We start from the raw sequence: 18,306 nt of genomic DNA on the forward strand, positions 1-18,306 counted from the left end.
TGGCACAGGAGATAGAGGACCATCAGGAGCGATAGCACAGCGGGTAGGGCGTTCACCTTACACGCGGCCAACATGGCCAACCCGAGTTCGATTCCTCCGCCCCTCTCGAGAGCCCGGCAAGCTACCGAGAGTATTCGATATGCCAGACACAGTAACTACAAAGTCTCCAATGGAGACGTTACTAGGCCCGCTCGAGCAAATCGACGATCAACGGGAGGGCCTTTACTTTACATATATATGAATAGAAATGTTGGCAAGCAGCACATGGATGCATATGTGTGTATGTGCATGTCTGTGCATATGTGTATAAAAGTATATGTTTGCATATATACTTTTGTGTGTATGTGTGTGCATTTGTGTGTGTGTGTGTGTGTGTGTATCATCTCCAGCACTACCCATGATATATTGGGGATTGTACCCAGGTCCTCACACACACATAGCACATGGTTCTACCCCATCTCCAGATCCATTTGATTGTGAGTCTACATATTTCCTGAAGTGCTGTTTAGATAAAAGCTTAATTTTCTTTTATACTTTTTGGTTTACAGTCTATTAATTTCTCCTGGACATAATTCCAACACAACACCCATAACCAGTGTACCCATTTCCCTTCCCAGAGAGCCCACTCACTTCTCTCACCTGCCCCCACCCCCCAGCTCAAGTGTGCGTGTCCGTTCCCCCCATAATATTACCTTTGAATCTTTGTTGCTACTTCACAGAGTGTCTTTCTTCTTCTTCTTTTTATTGAATCACCATGAGAGACACAGTTACAAGGCTCTTCCTGATTGGGTCTCAGTCATGCAATGTTCCAACACCCATCCCTTCACCAGTGCACACTTCCCACCACCAATGTCTCCAGTTTTCCTCCTGCCACCTTCCCTCACAGAGTCCCACATATGAGGTGACATTTTAGTTACCTTACATTATCATTCTACTTAATAAGTCTTCAAGGGATTTTGATCAATCATATTTGTATGATGGAATAATTGACAAATATTCACAGGTCACAGTCCTCCCGTTGTTCACCGATTTGCTTGAGCGGGCCCAGTAACGTCTCCATCATGAGACTTGTTGTTACTGTGTTTGGCATATCGAATACGTCATGGGTAGCTTGCCAGGCTCTGCCATGCGGGCGAGATACTCTCGGTAGCTTGCCGGGCTCTCCGAGAGGGGCGGAGGAATCGAACTCGGGTCAGCTATGTTGGCCGCTTGTAAGGCAAACGCCCTACCGCTGTGCTATTGCTCCATCCCTGACAGATATTAATATATAAATATGTGAAGATCACATGTTAACATGAATATTCATTGAGTATTTAATATGAAGAGTAGCGTTTCAACACGTGTAACAGAATATTTAACTTTTACCACCTTTACTTTGTTTTTTCTTCTTTCCTTACAACCGAAGATGAAGAAAAAAAGCACTTCAGAAACAGAGGTTAAATGTAGATTCACGCAAACTGTTACACACTGCAAATCAAGTTATATTTTCTTACCCTCCAGGGAAGTAAAGCCTTGTATAACTCTGTTATGTCTTTGACGGTTTGGGCGGGTCTTCTGACCCTCCCACTCTTCTCTTTCCAACATACTCAATCTAGGGACTAATCTTTTTGGCTTAAAGTTGTGAACAATAAATGAGGTCAGCTACAGGGCTCAATGGAGAACAGACCCAGTTTCAACAGGGATTAAATATATAACTTTTATATCAGATGGCTACAAAGGTATTTTAAAAGTCCCAATAGCAGAAAAAAATATGATTTTAACCTAATTTTTGGTTATAAGCTGTTGAGAGCAGAAGTCAGAACTAAATGGATCTTGTGCCTATTATCAAGTATTGATTGAATAGAAACTCAGTACATGGCCACTGAGTGAATGGTGAATTAGGACAAGTACCTAATATATGCTTAATTCCGGGATTAGGTGAGAGGTAAAAGAAAACAAGATATAAAACAATATACTAAAATAGATTTAGAGGACCCTGGAGACAAAGTTTGTTTGTTTTTAAAAACTCTATGGATCTATATAGCAAAAAAGAATTTACACCATGAACCACACAGACAACTATGGCTGCCAGTCAACTAGATTTCTTTGTAAACCACTAGATTGTCACCGAATTCCCAGTTTGAAAACCAATATGTAGGCTACAGAACCAATGAAGGAAAAATGGAAGGGAACCAAACTACTAGAACTCAGAAAGTGCAGTTGATCTGTTGTTTAAATGGTCCTTTGTTTGCTGCAACTGTCCTTACTAGTAGCTCTCAATAGTTCTTCGATTATAATAAACGAATTCTTTCAGACAACAAATACCTCTTTGATCCTTGCTCTACATCATCACTAAGCTTAGGATATGAAAAAGGAAAGACCGTAAAAATCACTTCTTTTGTAACGTTTCCTCTTGGATATTGCTCAGACATTTCAATTTTAACGAATTCCCAAACTGTACTTCCAAACTTGCCCCAAAATGTTCTCCACTTTTCATTATATCAGAAAATATTTTCAGTTTCTTAAGCCAGAGTACTCTAGATTAATTTGTCCCACATCCCTCAGCTCCTTGGCACAAATATGTTAATTATTTATTCCAAATACACCTTAAATCTATAAATTTGGCTTCTGTGCATCCCCATGCCTTCCTCCCCTCCATTATTCTCACTCACTTACTTTTCTTTTTTTTTATTAGTGAATTACCATGAGGTACATTTACAGACTTACAAACTTAAGTGCTCGCATTTCAGTCATACAATGGTCGAGTACCCATCCCTCCACCAGTGCCCATTTTCCACCACCAATGGTCCCAGCATCCCTCCTACCACCCCCACCGCATCCCCTCCACCCCACCCAGCCTCTGTGGCAGGGCATTTCCCTTTGCTCTCTCTCTCTCTCTCTCTCTCTCTCTCTCTCTCTCTCTCTCTCCACTTGGGTGTTGTGGTTTGCAATAGAGGTATTGAGTGGCCATCATATTCGGTCTATGGTCTACTTTCAGCCCTCGCCTCCCATCCCGAGTGGGCCCTCCTAGCACCCTTTACTTGGTGGTCCCTTCTCTATCTGAGCTGCCTTTTCCCTCAGAGTGTGCCTTTCTCACCTTCCTATGTTGCAAGTACACTGGCCTTTTTCATTCTGCTACCAGGTCACAGTTCCTTTTGACATCAGATCCTCAGCGCATACTATTCTTCTGATGGAATGTTTTCTCCTTCTTCCAGCTTTTTCTCTCTCCTCACCCCACCCCTGCCCATCTTTCTTTTCCCTTGTCTCTTTTTATCTGCAATCCCTTGCAATTTAGAGCAAGCATACAAAATAATAATTGTGTGTATAGTGTACACATTTGTAAATATTGTGAAGGCAGGGAATTATATCTAAATTGTTTACCAAGATAAATTGAATTGTAGAATTTTGTACACAACATACTCAAATATTTATTGAATGCATAAAAACCAAGTATTGTCTAAACTTTATTGAGTCTCACTTGATGATTTAGTCGGTCACACACCATCTATACACTCATTATTTTTTTGTTTGGGGGTCACACCTGGCAGTACACAGGGGTAACTCCTGGCTCTGTGGTTAGGGATCACTCTAGGTGGTGTTGAGGGGACATACAGGATACTGGGGATTTAATACAGGTAGCCACATGCTAGGCAAGCAACCTATCTCCTGTTCCATCTCTTCAGCCCTTACCTCCATGTTTAAAGGAATAAACAAATGTGATAAATGCATATAAATTGAATATTTCTCTGCCTTAAAAAGAAAGGAACTTCTGACAGATTCTGCAACATTATGGTAGTATTATGTTATGTGAAATAAGTCAGTCACAAGAGACATTACAGTATGATTCCACCTACAAAAACAAGTTTATCTAATTCATAGAAGCAAAGTAGAATAGTGGTCATTATGGACCAGGAGAAGGCAGGAAGTGGACAAAAGGACTTATTTTAAATTAAATATAGAGTTTTAGTTTTGTAAGATGAAAATCTTATGAATATTGGTTGCATGAGTATGGATATAGTTAAGACCACCAAATTGTATGCTTAGAAATAATCAAGAAAGTTTTATGTGTTTTTTATCACAATAAAAATTTAAAAATAGATCTTCCTTATAGATGTATTGAGTTATTTGATGTTCAAATGAGAAAATCCAACATCTATGACTGACTGAACATAGATATTTATAATATAAAACATTAATAATAATTAAAGTTTAATGCCAGCTTGTTGCTAAATGTTTTATATTAAGTATGTCATTTAATCATCAATATAATACAAAATAGATTCTATAATCTATACTAATTTTACAAAGAAAAACCAGAAGTATAGCAGAGTTAACAAACATGCCCAAGATTACAGATGGTCAATAAGTAGCGGAATCAGAATATGGATCAACAAGATCTGGTTTGGATCAGTGCAATGTGACCATCAGGTATGTGTCTCTCCAGGCAAGGAAAAGGTGCGCTGGAATTGAATTTAGCTTTAAATTATTGCCTTAGAACCATGTTATCAGTAAGGATTTCAAACAGGTTTTTCTTTCCCACACTTTCATCTCTGAATTTGTTTTAATTTTCCCTCTTCCTTCCTTCCAAGAAAAGACTCATTCATCTTAACTATATAAATCTTTCTGTAAGAATTAAAAATTCCTGTTGATCATTGTATAATTGAAACCCAAGCACAAAAATGTGTAAGTCTGCAACTGTACCTCATGATGTCTCCCTATTAAAAAATTTTAAAAAAATTCCTGTTGGTTTAAACATTTAGGCCAAATCATCAACGTCATTTAATAATGTGAGCAAAGTTTCTTGTTGCCTTCACCTGTAGTGCAACCTTTTTTCATTGTTTCCACCTGAGGTAGGAAAAGCTTCCAGCTTATGTAATTACTACCAGCAAGTAATTACAGCTTATAGGCTACTTACTTAACCTGTAAGTAATTACAGTTTACAGGTAACAGGGAAGCTCCAAGGGAATAAAATTACTTAGCCTGCCTAAACTACACTTTCTTGTTTTCTAGTCATTTTTCCTGAGCACTGCCCTCCTGTTGTTCATCGATTTGCTTGAGCGGGCCCAGTAATGTCTCCATTGTGAGACTTGTTACTGTGTGCATATCAAGCATGTCACGGTTAGCTTGCCAGGCTTTGCCGTGCAGGAGAGATACTCTCGGTAGCTTGCCCGGTTCTCCGAGAAAGGCAGAGGAATTGAATCTGGGCCGATGAGGTCGGCCACATGCAGGGCAAATGCAATACCTGCTGTGCTATCGGGCTGGAGTGATAGCACAGCGGGTAGGGTGTTTGCCTTGCAATCATATTTGATATGCCAAACACAGTAACAATTGTCACAATGGAGATGTTACTGGGCCCGCTCGGGCAAATCGATGAACAACGGGAGGACAGTGACAGTGACAGTGACTAGTCATTATTACTCTTTCATGAAAACGACTGCCTCCCCACCTAAACCCTACTTCACTCCCACCCTTCTTTCTTCTCCTTAGGCAACCTAAGTTTCATGGTCAATGCTAATGCCCTCTGGTTTATGATTTTATGTGGTACAGTCATCAGTTTTAATATTCTTATATGCACACATGGACGAAACATTTTTCCCCACAACTTATTTTACATTGCATAATATCCCCTTCTAATTCTCCCACTTTCGTCCTTTCTAAGTATCTATTGACAGGTCGTTGAGGACTAAATTATTTAATACAAGTGAAGCAAGGTTCAGAACAACCATATTCAATTAATGGTTCTATTGAGTAATACTTATAGTTGCCATTCTTGTTATCGTTCATGGAAAATGATCACATGAACATATTGAGTGGTCACTATCATGATCATTCACAAGTGTGGACTCTTCAGTCTTACATATAGCTGTAGAAGGACAGTCTTCCTATTTTCTTCTTTGGCATCCTCTAATTCATGGTGGATATGGAGAGTAGAGTATTCCATATACCCCTGATATACCTCATTCCAGACCTGGAAAAGCTGTAAGGGACACGCTTTATTAGCCCAATCTTGCTTCATTCTTAGCCTTCTCCTCCACTGGTATGTGCATGGAAATACTGTGGTGGGGCTTTGGAGGGAATAAGGGGAATTGGGCCATGCCAACAGTGCTCAGAGCTTAAGCCATGCTCTGTGCTCAGGGGTCACTTGTGGTAGTCCTCAGTGGACCTTGTGGTACCAGACATCAAACAGCTAGGGTCGACCACATGAAAGGCAAGGTAGTGCCTTACCCTCTGTGCTACCTCTGGTCCTATGTCTTGGAATTCTTCACTAGTTTCTGTCTTGCCCAACATATCTCTCATTGACAGGAAGTCCTAGCTGCCCCCACAATCCTGTGGTTATGTGTTTCCTGTCACTGGGTCCCAACTACTCTCCTTCTCTACTCCTTGTCCTCAGGGACTCTTTCTCCTTCAGGACTGCTGACTACCTGGCATAGGGGCTTGCACAGCTGCCTGTACCCAGAGGGAAAAAGAGCAGGGGACATGCCTGAGTGTTTCGATATGACAGACACAGTAACAACAAAGTCTTCAATGGAGACGTTACTGGGCCCGCTCGAGCAAATCAATGATCAACGGGAGGGCCTTTACTTTACTTTACATTATTGTTGTTGTTGAGTTCCTTTCTACTTTTATTTGAAACAATAAAATGATTTCTTTTTTTTAATAATTTTTTTCTTTTATTTTTTATTAGTGAAACACCATGTGGTATAGTTGTAGACTTACAATTTTTTGTGCTTGGGTTTCAGTTATACAATGATTGAGTTCCCATCCCTCCACCAGTGCCCATTCTCCACCTCCAGTGCTCCTAGTACCCCTATACCTGAGTGTTTTAACACCTTCACTCGACTCTTCTCTTTGAAAACAGAACACCAGACGTCCAGTCTGAGGAGGAAGTGCATTTGAACCCTGGAATTGCATTCCTAAAGCAATGGATCCTGACTCTCCAGCTAGCCTGGACCTGGACATGACTTCTCAGCTGGGCTTTTCCGGCATCTTTCACATCCCTTGGAGGCTCAGGTTTGCTATCCAATCTGACCACTCCATTCCCTATCTTGACGAAATCCATTCTGTTGGCTGAAACTCTTCCTATCTCTTCATTCTGCAAACAAAATTCCTAGCACTGTGTTTCTTGTCTTCTGCCTGCCTTCGGGTGAGAAGTGCTTCCCAACCAACTTCATTTTGGTCTCCCAACTCCCGGGTTTTTATAGACCTGACATAGTCCCTCTTTGTTATATATAGTTCAATATCCCTAACTTCTGCCCCAAGTCTTTATTTTACATTTATAAATAAGTAAAGTAAGTAAAGGCCCTCCCGTTGATCATCGATTTGCTCGAGGGGGCCCAGTAACGTCTCCATTGGAGACTTTGTTGTTACTGTGTCTGGTATATCGAGTACATCACGGGGAGCTTGCCAGGCTCTGCCGTGTGGGCGAGATACTCTCGGTAGCTTGCCGGGCTCTCTGAGAGGGGTGGAGGAATCGAACTCGGGTCGGCCATGTTGGCTGCGTGCAAGGCAGACGCCCTACCCGCTGTGCTAAATATCAAGTTTTAATTGGGTCCAGCTTTTTAAAATGTTCCATCCAAGGCTATTTTATGTTTTTTTGATATATGGTTTCTAAATGTGAAGTGCCAAGGTCCTGATGTAGCTGGGATCTGCCTGGGTCCCTGAAGGATGAAGGTGGAATGAGAGATATAGGTTCATATAGGGCCTTGCTACAGTCTTTGAAGACTGTATTGGCCATAATATCTTCAAAGAATTTCAACAAGTTCCTATGACATGACCTTCCCTTTCTGAAAACCACATTGGCCAGGCTTGCCTTAATCAAGCTCTGCTTTTTCCAAGCATCCCTCTACTTGATCTCCTGCAGCAGTTTTTAATACTTTCCCTACAAGTGAAGTCAAACTAACTGGCCTGTAATTTCCTGGCATGTCCCTAAGCTCTATGAAATAATGGCATTAGGTTGGCCCCCTTCCAATTCTCCCTGAATTTTTTGTTTTGTTTTGTTTTAAAATGCAGGATTGAAAAGGCCGGAGAAATGCTTCCCGTCTGCTTGTCCCACGTTTCTTCCATGACACGACGGCTCTTTCTGCTCCCATCAGATCTGCCATTTCAATAACTTCAGACCTCTTAAATGTTTTCACGTATTAGTTGCTTCTATCTCTGAGGCATGAGTTTTCCATTTTTCATTATGACAGGCCACCCCTCCCAAAAGAAGGGCCTGCAATTTTCAATAGAAAATACTTAATCAAGGCACCGCTTAAGAAATGAGTTTCCTATTAGGAAGCTGGAAATTGGCGGCAACTAAATTGTAATTAATTCTGCATTCTTACCAGTGATGTATTTTGAATATATGTTGGAAAGAACTGAGAAATATGTCCGCACATCCAGAAATAGGAATGAAAAATTAAAACTCGTACTGAGAATGGCAAGATGGCTCACTTGGCTGAGTACATGCTTTGCATGCAGGAGATGCTGGTTCAGTCCTGATACCAAATGCTTCCAGGAGTAGTCCCTGCTTGCTGCTGGTCTGACCCCCAAAAACAATTGAAAAAAAATCTATTATATTGGAGGAAACTAATCTAAGGTACTAGTAAAAATTTTTTTAAATGCTAAACAAATGACATCTGAAGACATAATAAAATTTTCACCTGTATCTTTTCTGCTTACATTTGATCTATTATTCTCAAATCTAATATCAAAAGTTTACTCATTTCATGATATCCTACAATAATATTCCATAGATATGCTGAAAGAAATTCCTTAGCTAAAAGACATATTTAAGAGTCGGAACAATAGTACAGCGGGCAGGGCACTTGCTTGCCTGTGAGAGGCCTGGGTTCAATTCCTAGCATCAGATATGGTCGCCTCAGCCCCACAGGGGTGATCTCTGAGCACAGAGCCAGGTGTCAGCTCTGAATACTGCCAGGTGTTTCCCCAAAGCACTATATACATATATATTTTTAAATAAGGGCTTGATTTTTGCCTTCAACTTAAAAAAAAAGACCAAGCAATTTTTATCTTTTTTGCTTACACCCGGCAATGCACAGGGGTTACTCGTGGCTCTGAACTCAGGAATTACTCCTGGCGGTGCTCAGGGTACCATATGAGATTCTGGGCATCGAACCCGAGTTGGGCGTGAGCAAGGCTAAGGCCCTACCCGCTGTGCTATTGCTCCAGTCCTGACCAAGCAATAATTTTACATTTATAAAATAGCACTGTCCCACATAATCTTTTAGATCATCCAAGTTCTTTATAGAACTGCCTGTTTAAAAAATATGTGAGAGGCTGGAGCGATAGCACAGCGGGTAGGGCGTTTGTCTTGCATGCAGCCGACCCAGGTTCGATTCCCAGCATTCCATATGGTCCCCCAAGCACCGCCAGGAGTAATTCCTGGGTGCATGAGCCAGGATTTAACTTTTATTATTTATAAATGTTTTTGTTTTAGCAGTTAATTTATTTATTTTAGTGACAGTAAGAGACCAGTGACAATCTTTTCTGAGTAAACCATCAGACTGGCATGTAAATCCCAGCCCGTGTGTGTATGGAGGTTCACTTCCAGGAAGGCAAACACAAGGATCACCAGCAGAAACCGAAAGAACCATGGAGTGAAATCTCAAACGTTTAAGACAATTGACTCTGATTTTAAAATAAGTTTTGATTAAGAAACACCTATGAGTTGGGTGTGTTTTCTTTCCAGTTTACCAAATCATAATGTCAAAATCCAGAATCTATACATTTCTCTTACAATACTCATTACTATGTATCAGATTGAGTCTTTGTGTGGATGGCACACTAATACCTCTCTCATTGGGACTAGTTTGGTAGACTTTGAGTGACTGGTAGTATTTTACCTTTGGGGGAAGGCTTTGGGCCACACCTGGTGGTATTTGGGGATTACTCCTAATAGGGGCTCAGGGATCACTCCTGGTGGCTTGATCTATGCAATGCCTGAGATCAAACCAGGGTCAGCCGAGTCTTAACAAGACAAGCACCTTAACCCCTGTACTACTGCTCCAGCCCCACCGTCAAGACTAAGTATATTGGCAAGTGACCAGGTCAGACTCTTCTGTAGGCCATAAAGCATATCATGCAGGCAAACATTTGTGCATATTTAGCACATAAATCTCAGTTAAGGAATGAGTCTTGATTCATAATATGTTTTCTGTGTTTGAATGCATTTCTTGTAGATTTCCATTTTTAGGACTTTAAAGGTATAATGAGGATGTGTACACAATTCAACTATTTACTGTACATTCCACCATGTAACAAGTGTGCTAGAGCTCCCCTTAGCCTGCTCCCACTCACATGCCTCTGCTTGGGCTACCCTTCATACAATTCCCTCCATCACATCTGAAAGTGCAGGTCGACCCATCAAGGAGCTGACAGCCTAGAGCCCAGTGAAAGGGTTTGTGGGAAGGGGGCTTGTGTTTAACCTCAACTAAATCTGAGTGTTTCTGCTTCCAAATTTATAAAAACCCTAACCTTTTCTCTGCTGCCCTCTCCCCCACGTAGGACAGTACTTCTGTTTCATTTATGAAATGATTAGCTGGAATAATAGATTTAAAATAACCTACACATTACCCTTCATTTTCTTTTTTCTATCCACAGAGCTGGTCTGGGTCCCACCTTTCCCCTGCCCCCTCTAACCAGTGACAACCTCTTCTTTTAAATAACTTCCATTCTACCTCATCTGTTCTTCATGGAGCTCATCATTTTCTGCATTATTCACTTATTTAACAAACATTTTCTGGGCCCTATTATGCATCAATCTAATGCATATGTATTTTTAATTTTCTTTACAGTGAGTCTTTGAAATTCTTAATTCTTACACTTTATAATATACATTCTTCTCGGGGAAGGGGAGCCTGAGAGATAGTACAGTGGCTAGGGCTCTTGCCAAGCACATGTTGACCCTGGTTCAATTCCAGCACCGCATCTGCTCCTTTGATATCTGCCAGGAGTGATCCCCGAGTGAAGACCAGCTGAGTGTTGTCTCCCAAACCAAAATGAAATTCAAAAATGAAAATTATTATAGAATTCCTTCCATCCCTTAGCCTATACTTTATTTGACACTAGTGCTTGAGTGGGTCCATTTGTATTTAGTGGAACCGCTCACCACACAATGCGGGCAGTTCTTGTACAGTCCGCAAACAGAACTGCAAGCTGAAAACTGTGCTCATATGTAATGTCAGAGCATGGGCTCATCACCTCCTTCATCCTCAGGATTAAATAATATTTATTATTATTAATAAGAAAAGAAGTAATAGCTAACAGTGCTGAGATCATATACAAAGAGAGTATTCTCTTTGCATTCCCTACATGATTCCTGGGAATAGTTTCTGCCAGAGCAAATCCGTTTCCTAGAAGAGAAGGTGAATGAATAGGATCTAGCTCTGTCCATGTGCAATTACATTAGCAAAGACCTAAGCAGGTTTTCAAAGAACTGTGGTTTCTAAATAGAGACTCTCTCATATATACAATGCCATGGTTAGATGAAATTCTAAAGTTCAAGGGAAATGACACAATTTTGAAATGATGCTGTGTGTACACAGCACCCAGTCATCCAAATGAGTGCTTGAGCGAATCGTTTAGGAATGTGGTATTTGCTAACCCAGACTTTTCAAGTCATTCTTGGAACTATGTTCTGTGGTTCAGATGCAATTTTACTACTCATGGATGTAGTACACTATAGCAAAGCTGCACTTTAATTTGTTTGCTTCTAATCGACCACAGGCTAGGAAACCAGAAGCTAAATTGGTTAGAACTCTGTTTTAAGAATGACTAGCTTCCAACTTTGGACCAATTAAAGTGATCTGCAAGTAGAAATAGATTTAAATGCAAGGCTTATTGATTTTTGAGCTCACCGAAACAGAAGGTTTAAAAGCAAACAAAAGTCCATGAGTTGTCCACGTAACAGAAACATTTTCATTAGATTATCTTCTCCTCCCTCCCCCAGCCCAACACAATATTTCCTTTTTTCAGGGGTGGAAGACCATTTCAAGATATTGATATTTTTCTGTGGTGTGAGGAATCAAACCTAGAATCTCACACATGCAAAACAAGAGCCATATCACTTGTGCTACTGCTACCTCCTCACCCCTTGAAAGGAACGAGACTATTTAAACAGGGTCCTGAGGAAGTCACCTGTGACTTGTCTCCTATCTGATACAGCCCATGCAAGACTGCAATCAGAAATAGACCCAGGAGCAGGCTGTTCACATGTCCTCAAAGACCAGATGTCCCAAAGCAATTTGGTTTCTTTCATGACAACCATTCACATGTCTGGCACGTTCACTGTGTTCTTCTCACGGATTTTCTAATCACTTAGGCTGAGGTGCCAGCCACAGAGTTCCTGGCAGAAGTGACACACACAGAGACACAAACACAGACACAGACACAGACAGACAGACACACACACACACACACACACGAAACGTGCCCCTGAGGACTGCGTGTGCATACTGTCTTGGACAGGAGCGGGGACTTGTATGTTCTTTATCCATTTCTGTTACAGTGATTATCAGTAATGTGTGTCTGGGGCACCCAAGACCAATCTCTGTGATGCTCATCAGGCCTTCCCTATTTTTCTGGAACCACTCAGAACGGGGTATGTGAGTGGGTGTGGGAGGCTTAAATGCTGGAAGAATGTGGCAAAGCCAGATGTGAAATAGACCTCCCCGAGAGAAGAAGAGACAACCAAGCACAGGCTGGAGAGGGGTGGCTTTCTCACTGAAATGTGGATTTATAATATTGTGCAAGCCCACATCCAAGTCAGAATGCCTGTCCAGATTAGATGTCAAACTGGCCTGTTATCGTCTCTGATTTTTACTGAGAATCTTTGAAGAAGAAAGAGTCCTTTGGGGGGCTAATTGATGCCAGGCCTGAGAGTGGGACACAGATCTCCATGGCTACTTCAGAAGAATACTTCTGATAGTTTTCAACCTAGGTATCACATACGGTTTCAACTGGAGCACACACCTTCTGAGCATAACAAGAGAGAGAAGGTTCATTGTTTGATGGCAACAGCATTAAGTATTCCACGATAGTGAGAACTGTGCAGTTAAGAGTTAATGCTATAAAATCCACAGAACTGTCCATCATAAATAAATCTAATAAAATCTGTTCAGAGAGTACTCTGGCAATTCTGACGAGCCTGTTACAAAGTCATCCAAGATCAGAGACATAAAAAATTTTATTAGTCATCACTGAAATAAAGTGCAAAAAGTTCATTTTAGAAAGATCTCCCCCAAAATTTACGCTTTTCATCTGTAGTGTCTTAAAAAGTTCTTGACCATTTTTAAGTGATATTCTAATTAATGGCTTCATTTTTATGGTTTCTTGTAACCTGTGTTTTAGACATTAACAAGAAAGGGTGAAAAGAAATCTCCTTGGTACACTGAGCATCAGTTCTAAGTCCATTGCACAAACCCACTGGTCCCATAAGCCAGACTTTGGTGTAAAATCATTGCTAGAAACAGAAGAACTGTTAATCTGAAGATTATTGTTATTTTCACATTGATTAAAGTAAGGTGTGAAATATGTACCAAATTCATAAACTGATGAAAAGTCTTTCTAGCCGTGTCTATCTTGCACAGAAAACATTATCTGGGGGACATTTTTACAATTCTAGAATGTGTCTGCATTTTGTAATACACAAACAACATACAATCACATACTCAGTAATTACGGTGAAAAAGTATGATCAAACAATTTTGCATTCACCTGATCACTTGATACCCTCTTACTCATCGATTTGCTTGAGCGGGCGCTAGTAACGTCTCCATTCATACTTGTTGCATGCTAGCGTAGCCCAATGGCATCTGCTCATTCTAGGAACATGAAGAGCCTCAAACCAATCATTCAGGGTCTTGACGAAGAAGTCTGACCATCTCGTAGGTGGGCGTCCACGCAATCTTTTGACGTTCCGTGGAATCCAGTCAGTAATGACTCTAGTCCAGCGCTCGTCTCTAAATCTCATTACATGTCCAGCCCATCTGATATTTGATGCCTTGGAAAATGAGACAGCGTCCCTGATTCTTGAGCATTGATGGAGATTGGAACTCCGGATTCTATCTCTCATTTGAGTGAAGCATGATACTCCAAGCATAGCTCTTTCGATTCCTCTTTGAGAGACCCGAATAGTGTCCTCATCCTGTTTTCGTAGGACCCAGGTCTCGGAGGCATATGTTAATGCAGGAAGAACAGTGAAATTGAAGAGATGTGCTCGGAGCTGGAGATTCTTTGTCCTCTTAGTGATTTCTTCAACGCTCTTGAAGGCATTCCAAGCCGCTCTCTTCCTCCTGCCGTAACTCAGGTGCCAGGTCATTTGTCATGTTGACTTCTCGACCTAGGTATATATAACTGTTGCATTTGGAGATGGTCATTTCGTCAAGAGTGAATGGAACATCAGGAACAAGACTGCTTCTCATGAACATTGTCTTTGTGAGATTCAGTTGTAATCCGACCTTTCCACACTCACTGTCGAAGTCGGTCAGCATTTGTGTTGCTTGGCTGATGTTTGGTGTTATTAGAACGATGTCATCAGCAAAGTGGAGGTGGTGTAGTTGCCGACCATCTATCTTTACTCCCATTCCTTCCCATTCCAGTCGTCGCATGATGTTCTTGAGGATGGCATTAAAGAGTTTCGGTGAAATAGTATCACCCTGCCAAACCCCTCTCTTGACATGGATGATTACTTCTTTGTAGAATGGTGAGATCCTGGTAGTGAATCCATAATACAGCTCACGGAGGATTCTGGTGCATTGAGTTTGAACGCCCTGATTGGCTAGGGCTTCAATGACCACTTCCATCTCAACAGAATCAAAGGCCTTCTTTAAATCAATGAACGTTAGACAGAGCGGCATCTTGAACTCCTGAGAAACCTCAATGAGCTTGGTTATTGTGTGGATATGGTCGATGGTTCTGAATCCTTTTAGGAACCCTGCTTGCTCGCATGGTTGTCCTTCATCTAGTGTCCTGCCAATCCTATTCAGGATGACTCGAGTGAACAGTTTGTAGATGACAGACAATAGGCAGATTGGGCGATAGTTCCCAATGTCATGGATGTCTCCCTTCTTGTATAGTAGTACAGTCCTGCTGGTTTTCCATTGGGACGGAACCTTGCATTCAGACAGGTAGCGTGTGAAGAGCCGAGCCAGTGTATTGATGAGTACTGATGGTAAGTTTTTCAGGTGTTCAGGTCTGACCTTGTCTGGGCCAGGAGCTCTTTGTTTCTTTACTGACGAGATGGCGTGTTGGATTTCGGAAGGGAGAACATTGGGAATGACATATCCATCCTGCGGAATGTAGTATGTGGGCAAGTGGACGTGGCTATTAAAGAGATCTGAGTAGAAGTCATGAATAATCTTTTCCATTGCCCTTCTAGAAGATATGATAGATCCATCAGGACATCAGAGGGCAATCATCTTGGTCTTGTAGTTGGTGAAGGACAGGCAGGCATTACGAATGCTTTTCCCAGCTTCTGCAGCGTCTACCAGCACTGCTGCTCTTCTGTCTTTGAGGTCATCCTTGATCGCTTCTCTGCACTGCTTTGCCAGCTCGGACGTTTGCTTGCGGTTGCCTGAGGCATACGCCAAGCCATGTTGGCAAATAAGTTCAAGAGTGTTCGAAGAAAGGCGTTTTTTTGTGGTTATCCCTCTCTTGGCATTCCTCGCACAATCATGGAGGTGCTGAACCATTCGATCGTATTCCTCGTTAATGTTGTCAATGACGGCATCTTCCCATGTTGCCGCAACAGAGCCAAAGAGCTCCCAGTTGGTGGTCGTTCTGGGAGTTCTCTTCTTCAACTTTGCATTCTTTTCTCCCCACTCTGTGTAGTAGAATTTTGCACGAAGGAGATGGTGCATTATGGTTTAATATACTTCAACCAGAGGCAGAATGTTCTGGTTTAATACCCTTCAACCAGAGGCAGAGATGGTCAGGATAAGGTGGGGTACTTTTGTTTCTAGAAAAGACTCTGCTAGAGAAAAGATTTTTTTAAGTGCTCACCCAGCTCCAACCAGGAACAGAAATTTTCTTTCGGAAAATGAAATTTTAAAAAGTGGCTCTCAATTGCTTCAGTTATCATTTTCTAAATGTCACAAAGATCTCGCCAATGCATAAATTCACCTACCTCATAATATAAAGGTCCACTGATTACAGGTTTCTTTCCCTTTGCTTTTCCCGTGGCTCCAGGAAGTGGATGTGCTTCATTGATCTGTAAGAGATGATCACTGAATTGGGGAAATGCTGGTAGTAACGTTGGTAAGCTGTAGATAACTATGAGTAGGAGCTATCCGACATGGCATAGAGTATTTCTCTGTTATGACTCTCTTGAGTTTTGCCAGGCAGAATTCTCTGTAGATGCTACTTTTAGCCCTGGGTGTAGACTACCCTAGAATGTGAGTTTCATCTTTTACTGTTGAATCTCTAACTAAGTAACTCCTAGATTCTGGCATAGCGCTGGTGTGATCCTGACATGAAATTCTGGTGTCAGATGATGTTATCTGAAATGATAACATTCATAGACTTAAGAAAACATTCCATCCATATTAAAGAACCCAAATTTATGCTTGCCTTTACAGTATTTGTTTCAAATAACCCACCAAATTTCACCCCAAAAGCTTAATAATTTTTTTTCCATCCTATTTTAGGAGAAAGTATGCAGGAAGCTTAGTGATAGGAAGGGTCTGGTACCTGCTGGAGAAGTTCTTTCCAGGATACCACGCTGAAGAGTTTCCGTTGAGGAAGTTCCACAGCCTGGAGGAGGGCGCTGATGAGAAGGTCATCCTCCACCTGGTTCCCAACCACAAAAGCGACGGAGCCCTTCCAATCGGCCTGTTAGAACCGGAAAGAATTCCATTAGAAAGACTTCAGTCGGGTTATCTTTAAGTCAAAGCTTCCTACAAAAAAAAAAAAAGGTAAAATTTTCACTAACCCTTACCTTAAAATCCTGGCTTTAAGGAAAATGATCTTGTAATAATGTATGTGGACACTTGACTCAAGTAACCACAAGGCGGCAATATTGTGCCAAATTTCATGCAACTTGACCAAAAGTAATTTTCTTGAGAAATTTAGGCCTAAATTTTAAGACTTTTTAAAAAATTTGGTGGTGAGAAGCAATAGATTATTCATATGTTGATAATATACATCAAGATAAAATTTCATAAGCGGGAATCTGTTTTGTTCCCACATACATCCAAAGACTCTAGCAACATACTGAAAGCTCGATAAAGATTTTTTGATTATTGGCCAATATTGGCCTGGAGCAGCACAGCGGGTAGGGCGTTTACCTTGCATGCAGCCAACATGGCTGACCCGAGTTTGAATCCTCCGCCCCTCTCTGAGAGCCCGGCAAGCTACTGAGAGTATCTAGCCCTCACGGCAAAGCCTGGCAAGCTACCCGTGACGTATTCTATATGCCAAACACAGTAACAAGTCTCACAATGTTACTGGGCCCACTCGAGCAAATCGATGAACAATGGGAGGACCATGACTGTGACCGTGGCCAATATTAAATGAACAATTTTATATGAGGTAAATGCCAAATTCCTGGAATTTTTGTAAAACATAAAACTAAAAATTTAAAAATTTAAAAATTTGACTAGCAAAATTTCTAATTCACAAATAAGATTTTTTCACTCTCAATCACTGTATCACTTGATCACTTGACATCCCATTACTCATCAATTTGCTGGAGCAGGTGCCAGTAATATCTCCATTTGTCCCTGTCGCATGCTAGTGTAGCCCAATGGCATCGGCTCGCTCTAGGAACATGAAGAGCCTCAAACCCTTCAAGGTCTTGACGAAGAAGTCCAACCATCTCGTAGGTGGGCGGCCACGTGATCTTTTGACATCCTGTGGAACCCAGTCTGTAATGGCTCTAGTCCAGCGATTGTCTCCAAATCTTATTACGTGTCCAGCCCATCTGATTTTCAATGCCTTGGCAAACGAGACAGTATTCCTGACTCTCGATCATTGATGGAAGTTGGAACTCTGGATTCCTTCTCTTGCTTGAGTGAAACGTGATACTCCAAGCATAGCTCTTTCGATTCCTCTTTGGGAGACCTGAATAGCGTTCTCATCCTGTAGGGTCCAGGTCTCTGAGGCGTATGTTAGTGCAGGGAGAATGGTGGAGTCGAAGAGATGTGCCCAGAGCCGTAGGTTCTTCATCCTCTTAACTATTTCTTTGATGCTCTTGAAGGCGTTCCACACTGCTCTCTTCCTCCTACGCAGCTCAGGTGCCAGGTCATTCGTCATGTTGAGTTCTCAATCTAGGTACACATAGCTGCTGCATTCAGAGATGTTTGTTCTGTTGAGAGCAAATGAAACATC

At 41.5% G+C, this 18,306-nt stretch overlaps 1 protein-coding gene across 1 annotated transcript in view; it reads right to left on the reverse strand.

The window, feature by feature from the left end:
- SPAG17 (sperm associated antigen 17) overlaps positions 1 to 18,306 on the reverse strand; it is a 296,302-nt gene that overhangs the window by 232,225 nt on the left and 45,771 nt on the right. The window contains exons 2-3 of the mRNA XM_056115626.1: positions 16,669 to 16,809; positions 16,106 to 16,189 (exon numbers count right to left, since the gene is read on the reverse strand). Of these exons, the coding sequence (XP_055971601.1) occupies positions 16,106 to 16,189; positions 16,669 to 16,809 (225 nt within the window). The remainder of the gene's footprint in view (positions 1 to 16,105; positions 16,190 to 16,668; positions 16,810 to 18,306) is intronic.

This window comes from Sorex fumeus, unplaced genomic scaffold (assembly GCF_029834395.1).
Source record: "Sorex fumeus unplaced genomic scaffold, SorFum_2.1 ptg000001l, whole genome shotgun sequence".
NCBI lineage: Eukaryota > Metazoa > Chordata > Mammalia > Eulipotyphla > Soricidae > Sorex > Sorex fumeus.